The sequence below is a fragment of the Mastigoproctus giganteus genome, chromosome 6 (genome assembly GCF_048544385.1).
Source record: "Mastigoproctus giganteus isolate SK-2022 chromosome 6, ASM4854438v1, whole genome shotgun sequence".
NCBI lineage: Eukaryota > Metazoa > Arthropoda > Arachnida > Uropygi > Thelyphonidae > Mastigoproctus > Mastigoproctus giganteus.
This window is the reverse complement of record NC_143580.1, coordinates 147,211,551-147,233,788: the sequence shown is the minus strand read 5'-3', so window position 1 is coordinate 147,233,788 and position 22,238 is coordinate 147,211,551. Positions and strand designations below refer to the sequence as shown.

General features: G+C 38.9%; 2 protein-coding genes across 6 annotated transcripts in view; one reads left to right on the top strand and one right to left on the bottom strand.

Annotated features, from left to right (window-relative positions):
- Positions 1 to 22,238, bottom strand: part of LOC150084644 (uncharacterized) — a 387,737-nt gene that overhangs the window by 179,123 nt on the left and 186,376 nt on the right. The window lies entirely within an intron of this gene.
- LOC150084645 (uncharacterized) lies at positions 4,006 to 4,644 on the top strand. Its single transcript, XM_090376311.1, has one exon. It carries the CDS (start codon positions 4,006 to 4,008, stop codon positions 4,642 to 4,644), a length of 639 nt encoding a protein of 212 aa, XP_090232437.1.

The following is a 22,238-nucleotide window of genomic DNA, read 5'->3' as shown; positions in this document are numbered from 1 at the left end:
ATAACCCATACTATGTAGCGCCCTGCGCATGCTGCTGACGTGTGTCCTAATCATCTCACTGAGCGCTTGTATTCGTTACAACGTCGATCTGCGTTCCAAGAAGATGATTCTTTGGAGGACTCAGCTTCGGAAGTTTTTCCGGATCGTTTCGTAACGGTTTCAGCACCAGTCCGCTTCTATTTGCATATCACATCACCAATCTCCGGCCTGGGCATTTTCGGTGCCGTTGAAATGTCACATACAGCCTGATTGCTTATGGTCACCCTATTATCATTCTGTGCCGGGAGTCTGGTGACTCTGTCGATTGCCGTATCTTGCATTCACAATCGTACTACTGTCTGCCGGAGGGGTATAAGCATATTTATAGTTGTGTCTGACACGTGGTGCTTGAGTAGCACGTGATAAATTATCAACGGAGGGGTGTTCACATTAATGGTAGAGTCTATTTTCCATATAGTCGTTATTCTATTATAATAAGGTAGTACTCTACAAATGCCTGCCAGGAGTTGTTGGCAATTCCTATCCTATGTTTCTTTATCCCACTGAGGCGGGTGCACTGGTGTCTCAAGGTACTGAAACATGCAACCTTTACCCACTCGAGCCCTAATAATCAATAGTCGTGATTATTAGGATTTGATTTACGGAAACACACTAGAAGCTCTGCCGCAAGATAGCGATTTTGGAGTAACCAAGGAGTGACGACGTTCATAACAATCTAATATACATTAACGTCGTTTTCTCTTCGTGGTTACTACAAAATCGCTATCTTGAGACAGGGAGTCTAGTGCACTTTTGACATTAGAATTGCTTCATTTTTGCTTCAACCCTCACTATAATTTGACTCAAAATAATGATCAGAAACCCAGATAATCAAATTCGTTTTTTTCCTACAGCGCGGGCCATCATATTTAAAAAAAAAAAAAAGGAAAAGAAAAGAAAGAGTTACTTATATAAAAGCGCAGGTTGTTCCAAATAAAGGAACATGCTAACTTAACTATTAATTTTTCTTCTTCATAGTGTTAACTGTAAAATTCACTAAGAATCAATTTTATTCTAATTTTTATTTATGTCAATGATTTTACCCTTTGTGGTTTACATCAGAAATGAAGACACATGTTGCTATTTTGCTTGCAATCTTGGCTGTTGACACCTGACGAGAGGCCGGTTTTGTAAATTGTGTGGCAACATTCTTATTTTGTCAATTTTGTAATTATTTATTTCTTATTATACATTTTTTGTTACCTTCTATACCCGTTCTCTCACTATCTTTTTTTTTTCCATATATATATATATATTTTTTTTTTTTTAAGAGTAAAGCTATGCGCTTGAGTGGAACCCAAGAGGCTAACAGCAGATATTAGTGCCCAGCACAAGGAATAGGTTGGTTAAATATACTGTAAGAAAATGCTACGAGTAACCTTAGCTACAACCAAAGAGAAAACCCCCTCCCCCAAAAAAATTAAATGAGACCTTACTAGCGTACAATATAAAACTAGATAATGGTATCCTATTTGGCAATCGTTAGAATTCTATGTAATTTAATGGTTGATCTTTCATTTAATATTCTTGGAGAATGTTATTAGTGGAGCTGAGCCCATTGCTGTTTCCTGTATTTATTAATGATACTGATGAATGAAGGTATATCAGGCTTAATGTCTAAGTTTGCAGTGATACTAAGGCTGACAGAGCAGTTAACGACAGTAAGCCAGGTATGCTACTGCAACATGATCTAGGAAAATTAGGCAGATGGGCTGAGATGAGGCAATTGAACTTTAACATTTAAAAATGCAAAGTGCTGCATATGGTCAGCAATAATCCCAGATTACTGTACCCATATTAGCATTAGTGGAGGCGTATGACGCAAGAAAGCAAGCTTATACAGTATCAGCAAAAAAAAAAAAAAAAAAAAAACCCCTTCCCATTTCATCCATTCATTCGCTCCAGAAATTTGTCCGGTTCTTATACGTTCATGTATGGGAGTAATTGTGCAGTCAGACTTGAAGTTCTGTGAACAGTGCAGCAGACAGGCTGCCAGGAGAGCTCCAGAGGTTGTCGATATACAGGAATTTTTCTAGCAGGGATAGGAGGTGATTATCCCGTTGTATAAGGCAATAGTTTGGACACATATTGAGTATTGCATACAGGTCTACAAGCCCCATTTAAGAAAGTGGATCCGTTGGAATTGGTGCAGAAAGGAGTAAAAGGATTTTACTCCTTTCTGCACCAATTCCAAGTAAGAAGACCAAAAGGGTGCATTTATCAATAAAGACTTCAGTTGAAAATTGTAGGTCTGGAAACTACGCACCAGCGGAGAACTGATTTCGGCGTTTAAGACTTTGAATAGATTGAATAAGATGTTCAGACTACACACACGTGCAGGCATAAACTGAAATTGTGGGAGGATGGCTGGAGGATAGATAGATATGCGGAAGTTTGTCTCCAGCCACGGTAGTTGATTGTTGGGACAAATTTCTAGTGTTGTAGAAGTGAGTAATTTGAATAAATTCAAGGAAGAACTTGAAAAATTATTAGAGGAAATGAATAGCTGATATGATATGGGAAGCGTTTTTTTTTTTTTTTTTTTGTGGCTCATGCTGTGTAAGTTTGCTTTCTTTCATCGTTTGCCACTACTAATCTTTTCATGACCACAATTTTTTCATCACAAAAAGATTAATGGTTGACTGCAATGACCGCCGCTAATAAGGAGTTGGTTTTCAAGAAGGCCGCAACATATAACCCCTCCTAAAGGCAAAGATAAGTTTGAAAATTATTTTTCTTGCCTTAAGAGAGGAAAATTCTGCTAGTGCCTGCTGATGTCTAAAAAGAAGTTAAAATAAACAGTGGCATTAGAGCTTACGTTAAAATGGATTTATAATAGCTTCAACGCCCTATGGATGAAGCAAAGACCACAAACCAGTAGTCGAAGCTCTTCTATGAATTATTTAATTCTTCAATGTCTAATAGCTTACACACACTCATAACAATATGATGTGAAACAGCGCGTGAGTGTTATATGAGCGCTTAGGCGTTAGGAAGCATCCTCTGAGTAGATAAAGTTCTGTTGTTGGGTTTTAGGGGCATCAGCAACATATTTCGCCGCATCATAGTATGTCTGTAAATTGTATGTTCTGATCGATTTGCTGTTTGCTGGAAGAAAAACGGAGTTTCCCGGAGGGGGAACCATGCTGTCCTCGCCTGAGACCGACTAACTCAGCCACGTTGTGAAAAAGACCCATAAAATTCCAAGCGTCATTGATGGGATTCGAACTCAGGGTCTTTTCCACTTAGTTTGGGGAGGACAGTGATAATACCAACCGTGCTACACGCAAGCAGATGCATAGCTAGGTTTTCGGCGCCCTTGGCAAATTTGTAGCTACGCAACTTTTTTCGATAATTGGTAAAATCGTAAAAAATAATATTAAATACAATTCGACCTCTGTTTAACGATCTTCTTTATAGAGAATTTTTTGAACAAAGATGTAGAAAACTATAAGATGTAAAAGGATTGAATATCTGCAAAATGAGAATAAGGAACATCTAGTCCACAAAGAAGTGAGGGAACTATTCAACATCACGAAAGACCGTGCAAGACACCATATTCTGGATAAAATCAACAGGGAAATTGTGGACAAAACAGAAAAAGGATAGATGGCAAGAATATCTGATGGAACTATACTGACCAGACAACTAGGAAATGACAACACCCAAACAGAAGGCGAACATGAAGACTTTCTGTTGGAAGAACAGGAGCAAGCGATTAAATCAATGAAAAATAACAAAGCAACTGGCATTGATAGCATCCCAGCCAAAATGCTGAAATGCCTCGGAGCAAGAGGAAAACAACAGCTCCTCAATATTTTCGATAATATCCTAAATAGAGGGAAACTACCCCTTGAATCTCTGTGATTCATCTTTATTTCCATACCAAAAAAGGCAAGAACAGTAAATTGTGCAGACCACCGCACAATAAGCCTCATAAGCCACTCCATGAAAGTCCTCTTGAAGATGATTCTACACAGAATTGAAGGTAAGATTCAAGAACAAATTGGAAAAGACCAGATGGGTTTTAAAAAGGGGGTTAGCACAAGAGAAGCAATATTTGCTCTAAATATACTTGCAGAAAGAGCAATTGAACACCAGCAAAACCTATTTGTCTGCTTCATTGACTTTAACAAAGCATTCGATTGCTTGAAATGTGATATCCTCTTCCAGCTCTTGAACAATCTAAACATCAATTCCAAGGAACTAAGGATACTACGGTTACTATACCTTGAGCAAGAAGCGGTAATAACTGTAGAGGGAGAAAACACAGACTGGGTACAAATCCAGAAAGGAGTGATGCAAGGATGTGTGTTGTCTCCTATGCTGTACGATCTCTATGCTGAAACCATTATAGATTTAATACAAGTTTCTAAAGAAGAAATTACTGTTAATGGTTCAGTTATCAGTAACCTGCGATACGCAGACAATACTGTCCTCATTGCAACCTCAGAAGAAAAGCTACAAACACTCCTAAATAAAGTGGTAACAGCTAATAAGCAAACAGGCTTAACAATTAATGTCAAAGATCAAAACTATGGTCATAAGCAAACACCTTGCCTGGAATCAAAATACGCTGTGGCAACTCCCCCATCGGACAAGTGAGTAGCTTTAAATATCTAGGGAAGATCTTTACATATAATAATGAGAAAGTAACAAATGAGAAGCAGAATTGGTATGGCCAAAGAGGTATTTAAGAATCTTAAGAACTTCCTCTGTGACACGAAAGTGGATTTCCAGAAAAGAAATCGAACGGCCAAATGCTACACGTGGAGCACTCCCCTATATGGGTGTGAGACCTGGGTCATGCGGAAATCAGGAAACTGGAAGCCTTCAAGATGTGGACGCTCAGAAGAATGCTCAAAATGCCGTGGATAAATCGGGCCACCAATGAGAGGACCCTTAAAAGGGCAAGAGCCACAAGGACACTACTAACTACAATTGCAAAGAGAAAGCCTACCTACCTCGGGCATATTATAAGAGGCTCACGATATGACCTGCAGAGACTAACCTGCAATGGAAGATTAAAGGCAAAAGAGCAAAAGGAAGACAAAGAAAAAAGTGGCTTGATAGCATCAAAGAATGGGTAGGGGGTCTTACGACACAAGAACTATTACACAAAGCAAGAGACAGAACTGGCTGGAAAATGTTGGTCTACAACGTTCAAATTAAATACGGAACCTGAAGAAGAAGATACATTCGAGCATGCGCTGATGAAGTGGTTGCCTGTTTTGGTCCCTTCAAAGTTACGTTCTGGACGGCAAATAGATCTATGCTGCTTTGCAGTGTGTACTCAGATTTAAGGATGCATGCAGGCTTGAATCGCCCTCTGAAAACATGCCATTTGGCGAAAATTTATTTTCACACCCCTGCTCTCATGCTGATGGGACATCATTTAGGGGCGCCATTTCGTCAGCTATTTCGACATTGTTCCGTGCCAAGCTATTTCGACACCCGAGGCTAGCCTCGGGTGTCGAAATAGCTTGGCACGGAACTGATGTGAGCTGTCACTGGCGCCCTTGGCACCTGCCCCAATGCCAAGGCGTTCCTATGCTACTGCCCGCAAAGGCACACTTGATTGGTAAAAATACACTAAAAGTAATAGTGCTTTTGAGGAACCATAAATTATTAAGCTTGCCATAGGCAGGACTTAAAATAATGTATTGTTGTTGTTGTTGCTAATGTAAGATTTCAGGGGCATCAGCAACTTACACCATATTGTGCAGTATTATGTCTGTAAATTGCGGTGTTCTGTGGTCGATTTTTTTTCTTTGCTAGAAGAAAAACCTGAGTTTCTGGAAGAAAAAACCATGCAACCCTCGCTTGAAACCGACTAACTTAACCCCACTAACCTGTGAAAGTCATAAAAAGTGCTCGCGTTATTGACGGGGTTCGAACCTCACCCCGTTTCCACAAGGTGTGGGGAGGGCACTTTGGCTTTAAATAATGCACATGTTCCTACTTTAAAGACTTTGTTGATTATATGCACTGTACTACCAACAAGGGCTTTAAAGTGGGAACGTGTGCATTATTTAAAGCCAAAGCGATAAGTACACCCTCTACTCCTAATGAGAATAGATTATATTCAATCGGATGATAACCAGGCTTCCTTGATTTTCCACGGCAAGTGCAGACCTTGATTGCAAGTAGCACTTTCACCTACAGCAAGCGTTGTTGCCTGATCGGAAACATTGTTAGTAACTTAAATGGGCTTTTTTCACTCCGTGGCTGAGTTAATCGGTTAATCAGGCGTAGATAGCAAGGTTTTTTCTCCAGAAAATGGGCTTTTTTGTCCAGCAAAACAGGCAAATCGACCAGAGAACACACGCAATTAACAGACATAATACATATACGGGTATATGTAAGAAATTACGGGTAGCCCTAATATAATAATTTGAATTTTTGAATTTGATCGGAAACATTAAACTTACGAATAAACAAAAATCTGAACCCACATAATTTCTCATAAACCAACATAATCTCTCAAACTTAGGTGCCAAATGGAATAGACTTGTTTGACTTCCGCATTGAGCTGAACTTTGTTTTCGGTCTTTTTTTTATGATAGAATCACAAAGACGAAAGGTATTAGAACCTATAGTACCTTAATACCATGTAGGACTGAAGATTGAGAAGACAGAAGATACTGTTGACATTCTACTTGAATTTCTGTAGAATTGTAATTTTCAAGAAACACATGGATGGTTGTTCCAAAGAACAGAAGTAGAAAGGATAAATGAGGAAGAGGAAAAAATTAGTTCTGTAATTACGATTGTGGGCAGCCTACATCGGGGAGTGATATATCTAACGTTTCTTTTATAGACTGGAAGGGTATAAAACAGATAACAGTACGGAGGTCGACTCAGTCGGACACAGCATTCCACCATTTCCAGTGCGGGGGAGTATGGAATTTTGATAACACTGTAGTTCTATCCATGGATCACCAATGCAACAGGAGGAAATTTGAAAGTTATTCGTATAGAAAAGCGTTTTTTTACGTAATTAATGTTTAGTTCTGCGAGTATGGGGGGTTCACCTATAAATGAACGTTGATTAGTTGAAGTACGTGTTTGGAAACGAGCAGTGAAATTACAAGTATCAATCCAGAAACAGTGTCATGGAAATATTTATGGAAAAGGGAATGCAGCAGAAAGTGAATGTCCTGTCAGGAGTATACAACTTTTTTTGGCTACGGATCAAAAGAGATTTTTGAAGATGAGGGCCGCATGGTAGTAGGTCGAAAGAATAGTGCTAACACGTTTATGCATTTTTCAAAATAGGATTTCATTTTTACTGATAAATCTTTATATTTACAGTTTAATTTTTAACACTTAATAATTAAATACGAAAATCTAACTCTATTATTGCACAACACTAAACATTCTTATTGCATGATTGTAACAATATGCTAAATATTGGAAAGATACACAAATAATCAGAAGAAAGCAATACAGAAAAATCAAAAAATAAAAAACCTAAGTTTTCAAACGTTAATGTGAAAATATATTTTGACAGACTAGTTTTAAGCTCGGGGAAAGAGAGATGCATACCATCATAGTTGTCTAACCTGTTCCCGCAGGTTGAACACCCATGGTCTATATCAGGGGTGGCCAACGAGTCGATCGCGGATTTAATTTCGGTCGATCACGATGAATTTTAAATATACAGTCATCCCTCGATTTGTGCACCTTGTGCAATGCAATTTTTGAGATGGTAGATTGCGGCACATTTTGAAGGAAAAAAGTAGATCGCATCACAAATTAAGTTGGCCACTTCTGGTCTATATGATAAAGAGTGGAGAGAGTTTATAAGAGGTGTCATTAATTAATCTAACCGCCCTCTATCGGCTTTGGAGTATGAGAGGGACACAGTCAGGTATGGGAACAATTTTCCATAGCAGAGAAAATCTGAGATTTGTACAGAGTCAATAGCTGCTTAGAAGAAAAGAAACGTAAGAGCGAAAAAGAAAACCGACTTTTTTTATGCAGAGGAAACAGTATTGTGATGCCAAGAGAGATTACAGAGTGTAATCCCTATTATCTAGAAATAACTCTCTAGAAATCCGAATTTTATCGAAGATTAGAATGGAAGCAGCAGATTCTTTTATGCGAGAATAACAGGATTGAATTTTAGAATGAATTGAAGTTAACTAAGGTTTCTTCGCCTCGTTGATGAATTATTTGCAAGTTTCTCAAACTGGATGGTAAAATGTAAAATGCTATCATTGGGAAAAAAAAAAAAAAAACAAACTATGGACAGAATTTCGATTAATGAAAGAAGCTCGTTAACATTGTTTATTTGAATTATTGCAAAATATTTGGCTCACTCTCGCATGAGAGGTTACGATAAGTTCGAATAAAACTGCAGACGCGATTCTAAGATGGATCGCAGGATGGGTGCGGGTTGTGATTAACAGTTGCTCTTTATGTTGGTCAAAAAAAAAGAGGATCGGTTCGGGGACCACTGTTGGTTCCGATTTTCATAAATGACATCGACGAAGGGTAAGAGGGCGCAATGTTAAAATTTACAGATGTTGATGTGAAGAGGGGGAGAGCGGCTAATGATTAGCGCCAAGTAACGCTCCTTGAAGGATGACTTGGATAGGCTTCAAGGAGGATAGTATAGTCAAATGAACGTTGACTAGTTGAGGTACGTGTTCCGATTTCAGAAAAGTGGCAGCTATGTTTTAATGCGAGGTCTTAAACTTAAACTTGGGGAATAGCAACCCCAAAATAACTTACTTACCGTGTGTTGAATTAAAAAAAAATAGAGGAGGAAAGGGATTTGGGGGCCAGGATACAGACAGACATGAAATTATCCGAGCACTGTAAAGAGGTGGCAAGGAGGTCCTATGGCCTCATCGAATATTTGCTTGTAGAGACAAGGGAGGTCATAATCTCACTGTATAATGCAACTTAAGACCAAACTTAGGATACTTTGTCCAAGACTGCACCTAAAAAAAAAGAAGACCTTCAACTTCTTGGAAGAATCCAAAGACGGGCAACCCACTTGGTAAGATATGCAAAAGGACACCCATATAAGAAAACACTTCGAATAGCTGGACTATAGAGCTTGGCAGTCAGTCGCCTTAGACGGAGACATTGAGATTAATAAGACTCTGAGAGGGGAGAGTAAAATGAATGAAGGCTAAATTTTCATTTTTATAAATGATTCCAGAATTAGCAGTCATACATTCAAACAATGAAAGAGATACAGACTGGATTGTAGGAAGTATTTGTTTAGCCAGCAAGTTGCTGTTACTGGAATAAGTTGCCTCCGCGGGTAGTCAGGGCGCCTCCGTAGCCAGGTGGGAAGGAGCAGCAGTGCGTAGGACACGCTTCTTGATTAGACCGGGGTTCGAGCCCGTCACCACCAAATACGGAGGATGCGGAAAGGTCAGGGAATGACCACCGCATATCCCGGAGCAAGATGGCCTTAGTTGCTAATGCTCCTAAAAACCAAATAAACAAACAACAACAACCGCGGGTAGTTGAGGCTGACCACTTTGAGAAGTTCACAGGTCATAGGGTAATTACTTACGTAAGGAAACACACACTTAGGTTGTTTATTTTCCTTTTATTTTTATATATTTATTATTTCATTTTTATTTTATTATTATCATTAGGCCGCCGTAGCCTAGAGGTCAGGCGCGCGGGTGCATAAGTACACGTGCCTTGAGTGACCGGGGTTCAAGCACCGTGAATATGGTGCTGTTCCTTGTATTCTGTGTATCTTGTAAACTCCTCCGACCGTTTGGTCATCCCGGAGTATAAACATAAAATTTATTTATTATTATTATTTTTTTGGCTAGGGCAGCAGAAGGCTGTGGCTTCCTTGCACTACATGGCCAATACTAATACAGTACTAAAATGTATTGATTGGGGATACTAAATAAAAAGAAACCTAGTTAGAAAAATTTTTTATTACAAACAGTGGTCTCAGTCCAAACTATGTGAAACAGGTCCACGTTATTACATTACTACCACCGAACTTCACTGTTGATGAAATACACGGTGAAAATATTCTTTGGGCATAAGCCACATTCAGGTGATGTCCGTGTGATGCTTGGACTGTGCAGCGTGATTCATCACTTCCCACATCACGCCCTACCACTGAAGGCACACTTAATCAACCTCTCTTGTCAGCTGATTAACGAGTGACTTTTCTATTTCTTTTAACATCTTCAACTGACATGTTTTGGAGACCATTAATGGTGATATAACTGGCTTGGGATAAGTGGTCACTTTATTACCTACCATCGTCTATTGGTGTACGACGTTTCAAACAGCTGATTTTGTATTTCTGTCTTTCTGGCGAATGGACATGCCCGCTATGTGACAATCTGCCATCACACCTCGGCGAAGTGACCTAGGTTATAAATAATTAAATGTTCTGTTTATTCAAAGTTAATGTGATTAACTGCTAAGGTCACATGATGTTGTTAAGGAAGATCAATATACAATGTATCCCAATTCCCTTCTTGCTGGCGGCGCACGGACCGAGAAAGGCCAAACTTACAGCGCTTGGGATTATTGAAGATGGGGCATGCACCTGTGGCGAAGAAGAATCATGGAAACACTTGATGTACGAATGCACATTATACGAAGACCTAAGATGTATACTTATTACACAAATCATGTACCTGCCTAAAAACCGGGAACATCAACTCCTTGAATCGGAGGATGAATATAAAGTCTTCAGCAAATATGCACAAAAACTATTTGCACGAAGAAGACAGCGAGTACCATAAAACAACACGCAGAAAGCGCTGCCAGCTCAAGGACGGATACAGTCGAGCAAAGGAGATAGAACCATGGAGCTGACAGAAGCTGCTACCTGATGACGCAGGGAACCACAAAGCAGAATTACAAACCCAAGGATTAAGGATTAAAGTGCACCCACCTCATTGACAAAACACCGATGAACTGAAATGACAAATGTCCCATGAACGATCACATGACTGACCCTCACTGAACTTTGTCTTTCACTGAGCTATATCAGAGTTCTGAACTCCACCCACTCTCAAGTGGCAACCGGATGGGGGGGGGAGGGCACCAGCATGAGGACAAAGAACCTCCCAGGCCTCACCTAACACAATAAGTCCACACAGATGAAGATGACTCCACCTACAAATGGATGAGACCGCACCTCAAGTGCAACCAAAGCCTATAGGACCACACCGGACAGGAATCTGGTCCCATGAGTGACTCCCAAATTCTGGTGACATGGAGAGGAATAACATAACGGCAAAAGAGAGAAGCAGCGTGGCTGTATGACCAAATTGGCTTTCCTGACCGCATTCTCTTGTGTGGTCCTATCTTTCCCCCCTGGCGGGGGGAGGAGGAGACAGTTTCTGCAGTCTCTTCCCTCCCCGCCGCCTCCCCGTTCTTCGCCTGGTGAGGCATGGGTCTGCCTCACTAACAATCTGGGGACTGCTTCTCTATCGTCCCGATACTTCTGCCTTTCACCCCCAGCCTTCAGTTCCCCCCACTCTATCTATACGCCAGCACATGTTCCACACTGTAAAACTCTAACAATGTCTAAATTAAACCTACTACGCAAACTTTTAGGCTTTACAGAACCTAGTGTTTACCCCTACGATGTTTTTTTTTTATTTAGGCCCTAAATTATTTAATTAAGGCCCTAAATACTGAAACCCCAGGCAACTATGTGGCAGGGCCTGCCAGAGTAAAATTTCAAACTACTGTGTACCTGGTCTGCCTCCACGAGGCCAAGTGTGAGCAACGTTGGGCCCCAGCAGGGATCTATCGACTAAATGACCATATGAACAACGATACATAACACCACACTTACAAAATCCATACACTTTTAAATCTTGGCCTTTGCAATGAACTCTTACACCCACATTAAAAGCAACGCGGAGATGGGGGAAACCCCTGGTGCCGTCAGCCACGAATACACTTTACATTCCGGCACGACCACACGGTCAGAGTAGTTCGCAAGACAGAAAGAGAATACAAAAACCAGCACCGCATTCAGCAGCCACGCGGGCTTGAATCCCTGTCATTCAAAGCACGTGTGCTTATGCATCCTCGCATATGACCACTTGGCTATGGACATTTCATCCGATTCTGTTATCTACCGGTAACTGAGCGTGGATGGCTTTTATATGCTGAAACTGTCAGAGATCATATGGCAGGAAGGTGGCACTGGTACTGTAACCTACTTTCCATATGACATTTGGAATTAACTATAACTTCTCAGGAAGATCGTGTATAAATATTTGTAGACAGTTTTCTCCTTTTTCAAAACACTGTTGTGAGAAAAATTCATAATTCTTGATTCATGAGGAACTAATGCGAATGGCAATTGGCGAGATGACGTTAAAATGAAGTGAGGTATTCGTTTGCTCGCAATTTCACTAGTGCTCCAGACAGGGGATCTGTGGATATTGCGTTAAGGGAAATAGCCTTCGTGACCAACTTCAATCAACTATTGACGCCTACAGCTACACGAAATTTCAGCTGTCACTTCCTGTGCTTGTGAAACTCCAACCTCTGGAAAACAAAGCTATCTTATTGAGTCTGCTCCACCGCTTATAAGAGAGGCAGTTCATTGATAGTAATATTACAGCATATTCAGTACCGTATTTCCTATTGTCACGTGATTAAGAATGATGCAAGATATATTAATGTAAATTTTTTTTAAAATTTTATTTCTATTTAATAGCAGCGGTAGACAGCGCACCGCATATAGAGAAACCAAAAACATGGAATTTAATTTTCATCAATCTGCGGACCATTACTTAAAAATCAAATATTTTAAAACACTGGCTAATGGGCTAATGCGAAACCCTGGGGTCCGCTTCTCAACACTTGAATTTTATAACACTACATTTTAATATGATTTTGATAACGTTTTGCAACTTACATATCGCATGCAAGAAGAACAGTTTTTAAATAATTCACTCAAATAATGTTTCATAAGGAGCTTTCTTTTTAGGACCAGTAAGAAAAAAAATGAGTGCAGCTGAAATATTCAAGGTGGCATTATCGCTTTTCTCTCCGTTGTGAAAATTTTCGTTATTTTAAGTTTAAACGTAAACAATACTAAGGAAAACAAAATCTTCGCAAATGAATAATTTAATAGACACAGATCATTTATCTCTCTCACACACACACACACGAAAACCTGGGGTCCTTCTGCAGGAATTTAGAATGTATTCACCTGCTCTTTATTAACTCTTAACTCTTTTTCCATAGGTGTGATGTGATGGTACGACAGTTTCACCGCTATTATGTTCCCACCTCACGTTAAATATTTAGTTTCTGATCTTTACTTTCGCAAAACTTTTTTTCATATCCAAAGAATTAGCAAACAGTGAAGTGCCACTGAAATGTTCTTGAGTAAAGTACATCAAAGATATATTTTGATTCGTTTCAACGAACAAAAACTACTTTCACTGTTGGTGCGAGTATTCTTATGCAGACAAAAATATCTAAAAAATAATAACATTCTGTTTTGCCCAAATGTAATTCAAATTAATGTTAAGAAACTTTTATTAACATGAAATGGTTGCAACACTGATTTGTTCTTCTAGTATGTTGCTATTCTGTAGTATGCATGCATATTATGTTTTTAAACTAAATAAATTCCAATTAATAAATCAGGATTACTTTGTAAAGATTTTCTGTTGATCCGCAACGAAATCAGGCCATTGTTTATAGCGACATTATGAAATCTCACACTGTTATCAGTGCACCACCAACGTCCAGAACTAAACTGACTAACTTTACTATTAAGTACAAGAATATATTTCAGGATTTGAAATCTATTTTAGAATTTCCATCATCTTACAACATTCCAGTGTTGCTCCTCAACTAAGAAAAGTTTTCCAGTCATTAATAGCTCTTTTATTGCCATTTCTTCTACTCAGCCACCTTTTGTGATCCCCAGAGAAACTAACTTGTCAAACAATGTTGTAAAAGAACTTCATGCTTCCAAATCTGATGTAACAGTTTTGTTCTTGTTCAGAACGGCAATGTTCAGCAAACGGCTTAGATACGTCAAGCTAATCAATCTCCTCCACTATCAAACCGAGACATGTCAACGTCTGCCAAAGTTGTCCACCCAGCTTCTAGGTGGAGTCCTCTGATAAATATTTGCACGAAAGTACACAGTTAGTACCCGCATAAATTTCAGTTTTCAAGCTGTTCCACAACTTAATTCTAACGTTAGTCGGTTAGGCCCCCCCACCTTAACAAAAAAAAAAAAAAAAAAGAAGACAGAAACAGACGTGACGCCGGACTTTCTAAATGTCGAAACATGCCGAAGAGAATGTAGTAAATTTGTTATTTAACTAAATACCTACTTTTTTTTATATTTCTAACAGTCTTTCTGCGTAGACTTGTATTCTAGGTACCGAGACTTGGGCCGTCTTCGATTCATTTTTCGTCAAAAAATCGAGGTACAATAACCGTAGCGCATATCATGTATCGTACCAGATTATGAAATTTACATATACTGTATATATTAAATAAATAAATAAGCATATATATGTCCAGGGCCGTTACTAGCACAGACGGGAAATTGCGCTCTCGGATAACCCGAGCACTAACTTTATATTCTTCATTCATAAGAAAGGCAAGGTTCATTCACAAGAAAGGCATTACTTCATTCACAAGAAAGGCATTACAACAGTACATGAATTAGAGTTCATATACTCTTAACTAATTTTTTTTTTTTTTGCACACTCTGAACTATTAGTTTATAGCTCAGGACAGGAGTGTCTATTTCTATCCTAATTCCATTCCTTACCTAATTTCGTCTCCTGTTAGCTAAACTGCCATAACATTTCCTGTGACCACAATACACAACGTGTACGCAAAATATACAAGTAATACTACCAAGCTGTCTTTGCAGAAAGTCGCAAGATAGGCAAATAGATGTACCCAAAAATAGAAACCAAATATATATATATATATATATATTGGAATTGTGTCAAAAGACATTTAGGTTTAAATATTAAATGGCGCAATTATTGTAGATATTGGCTCCAGTGTTAATGCTATTGTCTGTGGACAATTAGACATTACACGTGCAAAGGCTGTATATGTACTTAACTTATTTATACATTTTTGTTTTTAAATTGTGGTACTACTTGGGAGCATCAGGTTTGTAGTGACCCTGATGCGCCCAAGTAGTACCACAATTTAAAAACAAAAATGTATAAATAAGTTAAATATATATATATATATATATTGATCGATTTTATTTATTAGATGTTATTAATCTGTAGGCAATTAGGTGTATATGGATCAGGCTACCAAGTTAGCAAATGTAGACTAGCTTTAGCCTGGAGGCCTATAAACGTTATATAAATGAAATAGTATTAAAAATAATATGATGTTAAATAATGAAATAACAATAAAAATGCTAATAAGCCATAAAATGCTAAAACAAAGTAAAATGCAATAACATTCCCTCACTTGGCCATCAATCTGCTACTTCATCGGGGGCTTTAGGCCCCGATGAAGTAGCTATCATTAACATAGAAGTAACCTAGATGTAGATATCATTAACATAATTTCAATGAGAACACAATATATATATATATATATATATATATCCCTCTTAATAAAACCCTCAATGCAAATTTCATTCCATCAGCGTTGTTGGTCCTTCGATCCAGACCCAGTTCATGTCTGCATAGTTTTCTGTACGTCAAATATTTACTATTATTGAAAATATTTATTTCTTCAGAAAGAATACTATTTTGTGTACTATCCCATTTCCTTTCTTTTATTTTAAAATTCTTTGCAGCACGTTCATATTTTGAAAAACACTAATGATCAGAGATGACTGTAAAAAAGTCGGTGTTTATATTACTCCATACTAGTTTTTCGCTATTTTCTTGAAGTTTCTTGTTCGAAACACTGTATTCGATTGTTACGCTATACATATTTTTATTTTACAAAAAACAGTAATTCGCCAAAAATGGCGATAGGGGAAAGTATGAGTGATTGGATTTTTATTTAATGGATGAAAAAAGAAAAATAATAATAAATTAAAAAAAAAAAAAAAAAACTAGGGAACAGAGGCTGGATTTCATAAAGGTTATCTTCGAAGCGTTTGTACACATGGGATTATTAATACTATTATATTAATTCTCATTTTCCAACTTGTTAGAAATTACTTTGCTGATCGCACTGTCACTGTCATCACTAAATGCACAAAGATTCACAGATCTGTTTCCTGTCGTTGCCCTCTTATGGTTACCCCCAAGGATTAATTTTGGGTTCCTTGATTTGGAACCCAGTTCTTGATGACTGGCTGCTTAGGACGACTGAATTTCAAAATGTGCAACAACTTGCATATGCAGATGACCTTGTCATTTTTGTGAATTGAAACTCAAGATCTGATTTAGAAATCTATGCCAATAACGTACTCCTTGAACTTCTAAGGATAAATTCTTAAGAATAAATTGAAATTATCCCCAACGAAATCGAAGATTATGATTTTTAAACACAAATTAGACTATGGCAGACCACCAGTTGTAAAACTTGACAAGAAATCACTTCCACTTGTTCGAAGCAACAAATTTTTAGGAGTCATCATCGACGACCGCTTTTCCTTTACTGCATATTCAACACCTGTCCGTCAAAGTTAAGAGTTTTACCGCAATGCTGCTCCGAATTACCAGACAAGACTGAGGATTATTATTATTATTATGCACCAAAATCCTACATCTATTTTATAATGCTCCCATAATCCCAATTACAACCTATGCTGCCAGTCTTTCGGTTTAGACGTACAGCACTTAAAACTGTACAAACTAAGTTATCATCCACTATTCAACATCTTTTTCTCCTTGGCCTACTTCACGTTTGCTGAACAAAACTATTATTTTTAGGAGAAAAAAGCCCATTAAAGTTCCTCGAGTCATCGATGGGATTAGAACCCGGGCCTTTTTCACCCGGTGTGACGTTTGCCGAACAGTAAAATGTAAAGTGTGTTATTGTCATACGGCACCAGGAGTTTTCCCCATCTCCGCGTTGCTTTCATTGTAGGTGTACCAGTTCACTGGAAAATGTCAGAGATTTAAAAGTGTGCGGGAGTTTTTCATGTATAGTGTCGTGTACCGGTGTTCATCTGGTCGTTTAGCCGCTAGACCCATGCTGATGCCCACGTTACCCCACTTATGCTCCGTGGAGGCAGATCAGGAACCCAGTAAACTCAGTTTTACTCTGGCAGGTCCTGCCGCTTACTTTCCTGAGATTTCGGCGGCTAGGACATATAAAAAAAAAAAAAAAAACACGTTAGGTTAGTGACGATGCACACACACATATATACATATGTACAATTATATACACGTATATACATACACATATGCGTTGGGGTGGTGGTATGATCGCTAAGGTTGTTATGCCGAATTATGGGCGAAAAGGATTTTTGGCACATTAAGTTTTTGTTGTGTGGGGCTTTCGCTAGCGTAAAGATAGAGGTGGGGGAGAATAAATTTCTGTTTATACTCCGGGACGACCAAATGGTCAGAGGAGTTCACAAAATAGACAGAATACAAGAAACAGCACCGTATTCAGTAGTCACAGGCTTGAACCCCGGTCACTCAAGGCACGTGTACTTATGCACCCGCGCGCCTGACCACTAGGCTACGGCGGCCTAAAGTGGGGGAGACAGAAATATGGGGCCAATAGGGTAGGTAGCCCCAGTTTCAATGAGGCATGCCCCACCAGAGTAGATGTGAGGTGGCGAGAAGGGGAGGGAACGAAGGTCGTCCCCTCCCCCAAGGATGTGGGAATAAAAGGTGAAGGGGGCTAGTATTTTTTTTATGAAAATCCCAAACACGAAAGGTATCAAGACCTATAGTACTTGGTACCGTGCATGGGTTGAAGGAAAAGTATGGGGGAGAGGGGGATACTGGAAACTTTGCTCTAGAGACTAAACATGGGTTTCACCACTTCAAACCTCCAATAAGCAAAGTGGTGGTATTTCACCGGTTGATGAAAGTCATCTACTACCTGAGACCTCTTCAGGTCACCGTCAGTCTGTTGGCAGTTATGCTGCTTTTAGTCTATTCTCAGTTTTCGGTGTCACTCATGGGGAAATCCCCGTCCTGATGTCTCCTCCAGTGATCAGCGTACTGCTTAGTCTCTTCTCTGTTTTCAATGTCACTCATGGGGTAATCCCTGTTCTAACGTCTCTTCCAATAGTCAGCGTTCCACTCGGTCAAGTCTAGTGTCCCGCGAATTTCGATTTTCTGTTTCATCTGGTAGAGTTTCCTGTCAGCCTCTGTGTTGATTGCTGAGATTGCAATTAACATTTTCCTCCTGGAGAATAGATCCTGCGCGACCTCAATGTTAATGCAAGCAATCAAATTGAACACTTCATAAATGAAAATACATACAACCTGTTGCGTCGTTTGTCGTCCTGATGACATCATGTACAACATTTTGCTGGTTTTCAAGAACACGCAAAGGTTTTAACACGTGCTGCATTTTTCTGGTTCATCCTTTATCAAGACTCTCCAGAACTAAATCCTTCCTCTGCTCAGTGATACCGTCATCAACCAGTCACTTCTGATACCATTCCAGATAAACAGAATTATATCTAGAACTTGTTCCTGCCTTTCTGATCTTGTTTTTGGATGACATTACTACTTCTGTTTGACTGTACACCTATTCTCTTTGTGGACTACTTTGGGCAGCACTGGATAAAGACATGGGCAAAGACACGAATAAAGACTTTTTTTATTTTATTTTTTTTATTTTATGTTATTTTCTTCTTTATTTCTTAGTCTTCTGCTGTCCTGTCTAGTGTGTGTGTGTGTGTGCGCGCGCGCGCTGTTGCCGGCTTGCTGGCATGGGGTTTTTTTGAATCGCTCCAAACTCGCTTTGGACATTCAGTGAGTGACTGTTGAGGTTGGCCATGGTACATGCGTAGTTGTGGCCTACCTCCCCGTGGTGTAGACGGACACTGGGCAGACTTTCGAGGTGATCGCCTGCTTGGTAACAAAACGGCCAGAAACAACTAAACAATACACACACTGCACAAATATAATACAGTATTATACACAATTCTAGCCTTTTACAGTGCTTTGTAATCATAACAGTGTACAAAGGTGGAGTTGAACTTTCGTTCAGATGCCGTCCTACATAAGATACTCAGTGCCGCAACTGACATGTCTACATGTCAATTGCGGCACTGAGTAGATCACTGGAATAAATTACCTGCCATAGTGGTAAAGGCAGAAAGTTTGGAAAAGTTCAGAGTAGAAATGGATAGTCACTTTTTAGACGGGGAAAGAATGAGTGATTGAGGAACTATTTTTCTTTCTTCCCTTTTTACTTGCTTTTTTTTGGACAGATGTAAAAAAAGTCCGCTTCCTTCCATCATTCACCCATTCTAATACTAATGCGTCTACAGAAATAAGAATTAACGAATTAACAGCATCTCTTACTAGAAATACTAGCCAAAACATTATAGGCGTCTCATACCGTGAAGTGAGTCATCTTATGCAAAACGGGGGAGGGGACTATGGATGATGTAGCCCAATCATGTTTACTTCAGACACTGTCTGGCAGGAGATCCATGAACAAGTGCATAAGATTTACGATAGACAGAAAGAAAATGTAACCAAATCCCTTCTCCTCGCCTTTAAAAGGTATAAGTACCCTGTACATCTATGACTAAATCACCTTCAAAAGGGGTAGAGCAGAGACTTCTCAAGAAATACCACTGTTTACAAACACTGTACGTTACAATAGACATTCCATAGTGCTAAAAGCAGTTATCACTTTCAACCAAGTAGGAGTATTACCCAGAATTATGAAGGAAGGAAAGAAACTGCAATTTCGTAGTTGGTGTCCTAACTTCAACCTGTTATCAACATTCACGTATTGTTTTTCTCTTGTCTGTTTATCTCACAGACATAAAGAGACGACGGAAGGCGCACATATCATCGATGACGAACACAGAGTACTGTGGTCTGAAGAATCCCGCTTCACATTTTTCTGGAGAGATGGAAGGAATTGTGTGTGCCACCAATTCCTTGGAAGATGGATTCAACATGTATTCTCTTGAGAGGGCAGGATAATAAAACTCTACCGCTTAACTGTTAAGTTCAGGCGACTGCAGCCCCGATTAAAGAGTCTTTAAGAATCCCTACAGTTTACAAAACGTTAGAGTTGCACTTTACGTACAGAGGAGCCGCGGTTTGATAGAATTCAATGGCATCAAAACCAGGGCTCCCCATAAATTTTTTGCATACGACACTAGACAGTCGTCTATCATAACGTGAGGGTACTTCTTCAGAAAACTTTTTCTTGGCGCTATGGTTTGGTTTGGTTTGGTTTTGATTTTATTCGCGCGTTAGCTACTAAGGCTATAATGCGCGTTGGCGCTATGTGGAGCGCACATTGTTCAACATGATCTCAGAATACTTTCAGACACCAATTTTTCCTTTCAAATTGTCCCGCATCCTAATTTTACAAAAAGACAATCGTCTCGTTGATGTTTGTGAAGGTACTAAGCAATCACTAAAAATAACGGAGAAGGAGCATCGTTAAAATATCTGATGTTTAGTCTTTTTATAATTAATGGATTCAGCATTTAAGCAGGGTCAAGTGCTCTTTTATGTTGTCCAATATGATCAAAGTATTCAACGTGCAAAAAAAAATTCTCCAAAGCATGCAAACAAACACAAACCAATAAAGTTCAAAATGTCCCTTGAAGACTTGGATCCTGAGAATAAATATTTCTTTATATTTACTGTAAAATGGCAATCAATTACTGATTTAAACATATCTGTAGACCTGCCGAAATCCATCAGTGCTTTTCCGAACCGAAATTTAAAAATTTTCATTATTTTTTAGTTTCTACAACAGGTTAAGGCTTTTACGAGCCATAATGCAGACTTCATAATTTCCCCCATCTCAGAGATGGAATGAATTCCACTCCTAAGGCAGCACCGTAGCCCAGTGGTCAGCTGCCAATAGAGAATTACGTAAATCACGTGCTCGAATCCACGCAATACCAGAATATACAGCAATATTCCTTTAGTCTTATATGTTGTAAACCCCCTGTGATCATAAATAGATTTCATCGTTGATCATATACAGATTTTATGTAAATTAAGCTAAATATCACGATGCTGAAGAATATAAAGATATACTGTAAGCTTTGCTGGATGATTTTCAATTCAATTTTTACCTATAAAACTTAAACCCATTCATGGTTGACATCATCAGCAAAGGTTGTCAGATTTGTAAATCCCCTGGTTACTGACATAACTACTCATTTTGTGGAAACGGAACAAAATTTCAGAAAAAAAAAAACAAAGTTTAACACATATGTAAATCACAATCTACGACTGAGTTATCAAGCAAAATACCAAAATCTCAAAGGAAGATATCCTCGAATTCAGAAAGATTCGCGTGCGAATTATTTCAGTTTTAAGCATGACATAATGTCATGAGTTTCCTATACTCAATAATAAAATTAGTAAAATCGCATTGTATTTCTAACAACTTAAAATCTATATGGAAACTCAGAAGACTTCTACCATCAGTAATCATCGAGCATGGATATATTACCATCAGCATAAGTTTTACGAAGATATTTTTGTAAGGTAAAATATAACAAAAAAAAGCGCTGTGAAAATAGTAAAGTATATAAAATGTGCATAATAATACCTGAATTAAAAAAAAAAAAGTGAATATTTTGAGGCTCCCCAATCATGATAATATTCGCATAAGGCACAGAAGACCAGTAAAATTGGCTACCCTCGATATCTGGTGAGTATGGGCTTGGCACACCCAGGGTCCTGAGCTGGATATCATCATTCTTCTCTTTTTTGGTGATTCCCTTTTACTCTCTCTCTCTCTCTCTCAAATTTTTTTTTCGGCTGGTGCAGCTTAAGCCTCAGGCTTCCTTGAACCATATGGCTAATAATAATAATAATAATAATAACAATTATTATTATTATTATTGTTAGCACTGGGACTGCACCTATGCAGTCCCAGTGCTAACATACTCCTTCGGGGTCATACCTTGGACTAACATCGAGCTGGAGGATATCATGAGAAAGACAAGGACAATGATGACCAAGAGCCGCCAACACTACCCGAAATCTGCCTTGGAGAGACTGACAATTGCCGGAAAGAAGGAGGAAGGGGTCTGATATACCTCATTGAGCAACAGAAGACAACGATAGTTAACCTGA

Coding starts and splice junctions, on each gene's coding strand:
- LOC150084645 (XM_090376311.1), top strand. CDS start 4,006: ATGATTCTACACAGAATTGAAGGTAAGATTCAAGAACAAATTGGAAAA.